At 44.7% G+C, this 9,081-nt stretch overlaps 1 protein-coding gene across 1 annotated transcript in view; it reads left to right on the top strand.

Moving 5' to 3' along the window:
* Positions 1 to 337: 337 nt before the first annotated feature.
* The window catches only part of LOC138266077 (transmembrane protein 17B-like), a 253,061-nt gene continuing 244,317 nt past the window's right edge, over positions 338 to 9,081 (top strand). Inside the window, exon 1 of the mRNA XM_069214437.1 lies at positions 338 to 484. Coding sequence (XP_069070538.1) covers positions 358 to 484 — 127 coding nt within the window. The 5' untranslated portion in view covers positions 338 to 357. The remainder of the gene's footprint in view (positions 485 to 9,081) is intronic.

Here is a 9,081-nt window from a genome sequence, read left to right as displayed (position 1 = left end):
ATGGCTTTGCTCAATACACATTAGTTTAACCAACGTGGCGGCCACACAATAGCGACTGCCTGACCACTTACAGTCCAGTTCACATCTTCCGATTCCGTTTACACTAATGAAGGTTGCTCGGAAAGACCCTGGCATTTCAAAGAGGACCGGACTTAAACTTAAGGAACACAGCGGCGTCTTTTATGCTCACTGGCTCGTGTCAGTCTCGTTCTTCCTCAGACTCCAGTGACCTGCGCCAAGGCCAGCAGCTGGCCATGGCATAGCGTGGCAGCATTGGCCAGCTTCTTAATTAGCAAACGTAAAAGACCGCTCCTAATCCGTCCTGATCCTTCTGAGCTCAAAGAAAGACAGACGAGGATGGCAATGGCCGCCCAGAGCCCCTTGCCTCACAATGTCCGACAGGGCCTGGCCAGCATCAGCGGGTCCCTCTTCATCCACAACAAGACGAGAGACTGCGGAGGGGAAGGGCAGGTCTACCACACGGGTATGTGCCAATGTCCCCTCTAATGCGCCACTCCGTGACGCGAGGTAGAGGGACATTTGTGTAGAGAGAGAGAGAGAGAGACCTCAGAGCCTGACGGAAGACGGGGCATAAAAACACGACGTAAATGCAGTGTCCCCACGTGCGTTTAGCGACATTCACTAAAGTCAAGTGTCCGCTTCCTTGATTGACCCTACTTAAAAATATGTGCGTGGGAATCCAACACCACTCTCATATTTTGTAATTATAATTGCACGTTTTTGAGGAATCACTTTGCAAACAATTTGTCACTGTTTTGTGTTTCTCTGGGAAATATACTGACGCGAAATTTGCATTGCGTGTTTCAAGCTTACATTGCCGTGACTAATTGTGTTTGACGTTGGTTCGTTGTCTTACTATATGAATGAAGAGATGTTTCTCTCCGCACTGGCCAGTAAAAACGGTCTTATTTAATGCAACAACTGGATTCACTGCAAAGCCTTAATGATTTCTCTTCTCTTCCTCTTCTCCAAATGACATCCTTTCTATCACCACATTTTCAGTGGTAATAATATTGGTGCTTTTTAGGAAAAGCTAATCACCAAACCTGTTAGCAATCAACTCTTTACTCAGGGGGAATTATTACAAAACACAAAACGACTGTGAACCGATTTGAAGGGATTTATAATAACTTTTTGAATCTCCAATCTAACCAAGGTGGTACGTTTCAATGTTTTAAGGCGCTGTTTATTTACTACATCCAAAATAAAAATAAATCTATAATTTTTAAAAACATATGATACACAAAGAATGGGGAGTCTGACTTTAAAACTGGTGTTTATCAAAGCATGTTCATGTGCATTGTGATAGCTGCCATTCATTGTACAATCATTTTCATTAATATAAGCATCATCCATTTTAAAAAAATCCGTAGCTCTTTCAACTTTTCATCTCGCCGAGTGCACTTACCTAAATTGTGACCTATCTATAGTTTTTAATGCCTTAGTGTGGCAGGCAGGCTCTAAAGGGTTAATCTTCTGAATATCTCCGCCATTTAAACTTGCTTCTCAGTCCTGTATATCGCATTTTCACATTTTAAGGCAAGTGGCTGGATGAGGGATTATGGACGGCTCTGACTCGTAAATCTTATCCTGTGAAAAAAAAGTACACTGTCATGGGCAGCCGACCCCAAAGGTGGCCTACATCAGAGCAGTGGTCATGGGTACCAAAGGCATGGAAAATGAACATCAATCTAAAAAAAAACCTGTTGTTAGTGCACGACGCATGACTCAGAGATGACTAACAAGCTCACTAGAAGACACTTTTCGGTGCTGGATTCGAAGGCCATTTTGTGCCTTACTTGTGAGCACTTCCAAAAGGAGCAATTTTAAGGCATTGCTCAAAAGTAAAACTGAAACAAAGCCAAACATTAAAATTAGTGTCTGGCTTAGTCTGGAAGGCACAAGTTAAGGTTTAGGGGTTGCCCTCCCCGGGGGTGATCAGTGCTTCTGTATCCACGGTTCAGGTCGGAAGGCCAGGAACAGTGGGGGTTGGGTGGTCATGGAAGGTTGGGCACAGGACCTACTCTCAGCCATGGCCTTGAGGTCTGTCCAGCTGGCACAGCCAAAGGCATGATCAAAGGCCATGCCTGGAGTTCCTTGGATGGCCACCGTGGCACAGGGCCTGGCCGCAGGCAACTTGCTTTGACCAACATCCTCTACACGCAGCTGTGCATCCAATACCACCTGGAAATAACCCTATTTTCAGCCCTGTACAACACTAGCTATGTGTAGTGAGGATTGGGCACCCACAGCAGACTGGGAGAAGACCTGTCTGCAGGCCTTGCCCTGCGGCTAGCCCCTGCTGCACAAGGCTGATGGTGTACAGCGGGGGATGAAAAATATGTACATTATAGTAAAAACAATGGAATTAACTGAGACAATCACAGTTAAAAGTGAGCTCTGTTTAAGGCTCAAACACAAAAAAACATAGAAAATCCTCAGTTTTGTTTAAGAACAAACTCACCACAATTAGTTTAGAAGCACTAAACAACCAGATTGTATTGCAACCGAGTACCACTAACAGAACTCCATTCTTGATATAGTAATGGATTGTACTACCTCTAAGGATGCTGACTCTTCACACTGCAGTTCAGCAATGGGCACTAAATGGCTAGTGTCATATGGCAACCAACCCATCACACTGCCATGCCCCGTAGGCACATTAACCCATATATGTCACTGTATCCCAGACACCCTAACCTGCCATTCTGCTCCATCCTTGGGACACTGACCTATCACATGGAACAGTACACTACTGACAGAAATGCATTCACGGTGTCTGCCATAGAGTGTTCTCAATAATTCTGAATACTTACTACTTACTAATTTACATACCTCAAAGGCATCCTGAAAATACCCATGAACCCACTCCAGTGAAAATGTGGGTGATACTGTCAGGATCAAGGCTTTAAAAGCAGTGATGCAAGATTACATCTGCCTTTTTGTGTATAAATCAAAGAAACATATTTTCTGGTGACAGAATAGAGCCCACAGAATTACTCAGTCTGCCGTTTACTAGCTAATCATGACATACAGGCCCACCATGATGGCCTCCTGTTCTAACCTTGTATATTTAATATTTGTGCTTAGGTTTGTTTTATAGGTTACTACCTTTCCCAGACAGTGCCTCTAGTTAGATGAATCTGAAACAAGAGATGTGGGATAAAACGTTTTCAGAAAAGGAACTTGTTGAAAATTGAGATACTGATTGAGGGGGTGAAACCCTTTTCAAACAAGAACCATAATCTCTGTCAGAGTAAAACACAAGCACACCTCAAATTAACTTGTGCTTAACACTCTGTTAGCTTGGCACAAAGCAGTCAGGCCTAACTTATAGGCAATGTATAAAGTATTTATGTAGCACTTCAAACAGTAATGAAGTGAAAACACAACACAAGAAAAATCCCTCACCAATTTAGAGAAATGGTGTAAAAGTTAATACATTATTTGACACCAAAACAACATGAATCCAATTAGTAGAACTGGAGATCAATCAATCAATCAATCAGAGTTTTATAAAGCGCAGCTACTCACCCGTTAGGGTTTCAAGGGGCTGGGGTGGGGGGAGGGGTGTAGCGAGTACTGGAGGTGGATTAAAAAAGCCATGTCTTCAGTTCCTTTGTGAAGCTGGGAAGGGAGGTGGTTTGTCTGATGTGGATGAGTAGGGTGTTTCAGGTGGTGGCAGTGAGGTAGGAGAATGAGCGTCCTACCTGTTCTGGTTTTCTGGATGCAGTGTACTTCTGCGTGAGAGAGCTGGGCTGAGCGCAGGGTCCTGTGGGGTACGTGGAAGTTGAGTCGCTGGCTAAAGTAGGCAGGTCCGGTGTTGTGGAGGGCTTTGTGTGCACAGGTGAGGATTTTGAAAGTGATTCTTTTCTCAATGGGGAGCCAGTGCAGTGTGCGTAGGTGTTGTGAGATGTGGCAGTGTCGGGGTAGGTCGAGGATCAATCTGGCAGTGGCATTGTGGATGTTTTGTAATTTGTGAGTGAGTTTTTTGTTGATTCCCGCGTAGAGTGCATTGCCGTAGTCCAGCCTGCTGGTGATGAGGGTGTGTGTGACAGTCTTTCTATGCTTGAGGGGGGATCCATTTGAAGGTCTTGTGTAGAAGGTAGAGAGTGCGGAAGCAGGTGGAGGTGACTGAGTTGATCTGATGGTTCATGCTGAGGTTGGTGTTCAGGATGATTCCGAGGTTGCGGGCTTGGCTGGGGGGGGCAGGTGGGTGGGTTTCCGAGGGTGGGTGGCCACCAGGAGTCGCTCCATGCATTGGGTTGAGGGCCCAGGACGAGTACCTCGGTCTTGTTTGTGTTGAGTTGAAGGCAGCTATCTCTCATCCAGTTGGTGACTGTCAGGCCTTGTCTGGTTCGTTGGAGAGGGAGAGGATGAGTTGGGTGTCATCGGCGTAGGAGATTATATTTATTCCATAGCATCTGACGATGGTGGCTAGCATGGCCATGTAGACGTTTAACAGCATGGGGCTGAGAGAGGATCCTTGGGGCACTCCACAGGTGGTGAGTGTGGGTTCTGTGAGGAAGGGGGCGAGTCTCACTTGTTGCGTTCTGCCGGAGAGGAAGGATTGGATCCAGTTGAGAGCCTTGTCTCTAATGCCGGCTTTGTGGAATCTTCTTATCACGATGTGATGGGAGACTGTGTTAAAACCTGCCGAGAGATCAAGAAGGTTGAGTGCTGCCGTCTCTCCCTTGTCCAATAGGGAGCAGATGTCATCTGTTGCGGACAGGAGGGCAAGCTTTGGTGCTGTGGTTAGACCTGAATCCGGACTGGGAGATGTTGAGGATGGTGTGGCTTTCTAAAAACGTGGTGAGTTGGCTGTTGACTGCTTTTTCTATGACCTTCGCAGGAAATGGAATTTGGTGAGTTGGGCCTTACGTTTTTGATGTCAGTGGGGTCCGTCGAGGGTTTTTTGAGGAGGGGGTTGATCTCGGCGTGTTTCCAGTCATCAGGGAAGGTGGCGGGAGCTAGTGAGCAGTTGATGGTGAGGCGGAGCTTGGGGGCGAGGGTGTCTGCAGCTCTGTTGAAGACGTGATGGTGGCATGGGTCCGTGGGGGCCCCGGAGTGTATGGACTTCATGGTTTTCAGTGAATCTTCAGTGGAGAGGTGTGTCCAGGTGGAGATTGTGGGTTTGTTGGCACCGATGGTTGGACGGAGGGGGTTTTGCACGTAGGTTGGCCTTGTTGAAACTGTTGTAGATGGTCTTGATTTTGTGGTGGGAGTAGGTGTTGAGGCTGTCGCATAGGTCCTGTGAGGGTGGGATGTCCTTTGATATGCAATTTCAAATTTTAAGTAAAAATTTCAAATTTTAGATAAAAATGCACAAAGCGCCAGCTGTGGTTATCTGGCTGAGCTGGACCGGGACAATGTCACAAGTTGAAGCTAACAGGATGGAGCTCGGGCTGGATACAGGGACCAAGGCAGGTCTGCTGAACAAAACTATCTTAAATCCTGATTTGCCAAGCATAGCAAGAGCCCACATTGAGGAAGCATCACGCAGCAGCGATTCCAATGAGCTGCAAGGCTGCAATGCAAGTTCCTGCATTATTATGGAGGTTGCTGTCAAATCAATGAGGAGCTTCTGGTGTGAAGTCCTGCTTGTGATTTCGAAGAGCTGCTGCACTGCGATGCATATTCTGCATCATTGAGGATGCAGTTGACAAGGGGCTTGTGATGCAAAGGCCTGTGTTGAGAATGTATCCTGCAGTCGCAGTTCTGGGAAGACTGCGAGCTGTAATGCGAGATCTGGTGTTGGGGATGCATTGTGCTGCGGTGGTTTGATGTGTCTGTGAGGAGATGCATCACACTATGTTGGTTCTGCTTCAGAGGGCCACAGCAAGGCTGGCAGAGCACCTTCAAGCCCACTTCCAAGGGTCTGGAACTGGGAGAGCACCACTAAGCGTGATAGGACTCACAGCAGACAGAGTCCAGATGCAGGGGTCAAGGTGGATGGAGCCTTTCCTGTTCCGGAGGCACTGATCAGGAAGCCAGACAACTAGCCCTTGGAGTCACTCTGGTGGTCTTGGGATGAAGATGCAGGTCCAATCCTTTCACTCAGCAGCAGGGCAACAGAGTAGCAGTCCTTTTTGCAGAGCAGCACAGCAGTCTGAGTCTTCCACAGTTCCAGAGGTGTACTCAAAAGTTGGGTCTGAGGGTCCAAATTTTATACCTGGTGCCCACTTTAAAGTAGGAGAAGGTTCCGGAGGTTTCAAACCCCAGGGATGTTTGGAATTTCCTGTCTTCCTGCCCTGACCCCAGCTTGCTTTGGGTCACAATAGACTAGTATCAAACCCTTTATGAGTGTGGTCAGGCAGAGCCTATATGATGTTAAGTTTGGTAGGTGACCGCTCCTCCCCCTCATCAAGTCAGAAATGGGCTATTCTGAGAACACCTATGCTCCTTTGTCCCACTATCTGGTAGAAATATACACAGACCAACTGCCAGCAACACCTAGTCATGTGACTCGAGAAACAGAGTGCAGACACCAAAGGGTTGTGGCAAGAAATGCCAACTTTCTAAAAGTGACATTTTCAGAATTGTAATTAAAAATCCAACTTTACCATTGAAGAGGGCTTTAAACTACAGTTCTTTAGACACCAAACTTGACATTGTTACCTGTTCTCAATTAAACATCAGCACTTATTAAATATAATAAGTTAATCCAATGATATCCTATGGGAGATATAGGCCTTGCAGTAATGAAAATCAAATGTAAGAGTTTTTCACTAACAAGACATGTAAAAGTTGAAAGTATATGTCCAACCTTTTAAATACACTGCACTCTACCCTTTGGGATGCTTAGGCGCCACCTTAGTAGTGACATATGTGTTAAAAAAGAAGGATTAGGCTTGGCAAAATGTTTAGTTTCCCAGGTCGATATGGCAGTTTACTACACCATCATTAACCCTTAGAGAAGAAAAAAGGCTAAATTAGACCCTGTGTCTGCCTCTAGTAATAAATCACATCTCACATTGACACAGGAAGTTTACATTTATTACAATTGACATGATTAATTAAAATCACAACAAACATTACAATAAAAAGAACATTCGAATTAAAAAAACAGTATCATGCAGATTACATAAGATACCAATGACAAAATAAAAAAGTGAACTATGGCATGATTATTAATACAAAAAAGTAGAAGCAGAAAGCCCCATTGCTAATAGCAGCAGTGGAAGATCATATATCATACAGTTTATAAAAGATGCCGCTAACAGGACAAAATGTACGCTATCACATAATTAACAATCTAGCAGCCAAAAACCGCATCCATAATTGCAGTCATGGGGGAATCACAGGTAAGCTTAGACAAATGCTCAATAAAAGTGCAAGTGCTAAACAGAGCCCACAGAAGCGAGAGAACCCTTTGCCTATGTATTCTATGATTAAAGTGTAAGATGTGCATATTCCAGCTAACATTAAAGTTACCAGGTCAAGAGCTCAATAGAAGTGCAAATGATAAATAGAGTCTACAGAAATGAGAGCACCCTTTGCCTATGTATACGAGGTCACCCAGTTCATGCTGATGGGGACCATGCCCAGAATAGTGTTAGGGACTTTGCGTTAAAGTGGGCACTGTTTGAGCATTGGTAAGGCAATTGTCATAAACTTAATGAATATTGCCATCAGTTGGCAAGAGTCACCTTTCAGACATTCAGTTACAGATGTTTTGAAGACCCTTATGCTCAACTGCCTGAAACTTGGGCGAAGATAATATTGTCTGGGTGAGTTTGAAAAAGGGCACAAGCATAAAACATGTAAAAAGTGACTCCACAGCCCCTACATAAAATGTCAGAGGTGCCAGTCAAACGGCCATACGTCGATGCTTTGAGTGATAATAAACTGAACCACAAGTGCATTAGTTGGGACTTACTGCAAAGGTGATAGAAAGTGACAAGTACACCGGACGAGATAGTGGTTGATACAGAGGTATTTTCAGGTCTGCATGCTTCTTGTTATTAATAGAGTGTAAGACCTCTTGAGCTGACAAGAGCCTCGCTTTGTTCATCGGTGCTTTTGCCTATTTTTCGAGGGCAAAACAGACTTCAAAAGGTCTGTGGCTGTCAGTTGATCTGTGGCTACCTGGATAGGCTTGTATGTGTCAGATTGCAGATCCCGTGTAATGTCCCACAAGAGTGTTTTTTTAACGTCCCATGCTCAGCAAATGCAAGCTTGGAGCATACGGATAGGAAGCTGGTGAACAATGCATAATTTTGCTCAACCACATTGAACTCCAAATGGATCTGTGCTTGTACAGAGCACAACCGTAGATTGTATAAGCATCTGTAGCATTGGCATTGAGCACGGTCAAGCTTGCTTGTAATACAACTTAGATGAACAAATGCTTCGTATGTCAATGTAGGCATTAGTTTGCTTTCAATGACTTAAAAATTACTGTCAGGTCAGGGCCAGAGAGATTTCGAAGTAGTCGCTGAAAAGCAAATAAAAGGACCTTGGCTGTTGTTGCTAGAGCCTCGATGTGCAGAGTAGCCATGCCGCATTCTTTGAATCAAACTCTTAGGTACATGAGGTTAGGTACTTTTCAATCTTCTGGGCATTTATGTACCACGCACCTGTTTTGTTTTTCTTATTCCCGAAGACTACGATCTTAGTTTTCAATGTGTTAATACTGAGTTTATTTTCGTTATAGTACTCAGCCAAAGATGATAAAGCTCTTTGAAGACCAATTGCAGTTTGAGCCATAAGTATTGTGCCATCAGCATATTGTAACATTTGCACCTTTTTTCCTTGGAGTTTTGGTAAAAAACATTTAGCTCTGCAGAGGTGGTCATTCAAATCCGCAAGATACAGATTACATACTAAGGGTGCTAAAATACAGCCTTGCTTAAGGCTCAATTGTTGAAAATCTTGCCTGAATAGGCCCATTTGCTTGCCATCCATACTTTGACCCAAGTATTGGTGTGAAGGCTCCTAATTGCATTCAACAGACGTGGAGAGATACCCCATGCACCGAATTTGACCCACAGCCGGAGTGTGTCTACTTTGTCAAAGGCTGTTGCGAAATCGATAAATGCATTATAAAGCTGTCACGAC

The sequence above is a fragment of the Pleurodeles waltl genome, chromosome 11 (assembly GCF_031143425.1).
Source record: "Pleurodeles waltl isolate 20211129_DDA chromosome 11, aPleWal1.hap1.20221129, whole genome shotgun sequence".
Lineage (NCBI taxonomy): Eukaryota > Metazoa > Chordata > Amphibia > Caudata > Salamandridae > Pleurodeles > Pleurodeles waltl.
This window is presented reverse-complemented; position numbering and strand designations above follow the sequence as displayed.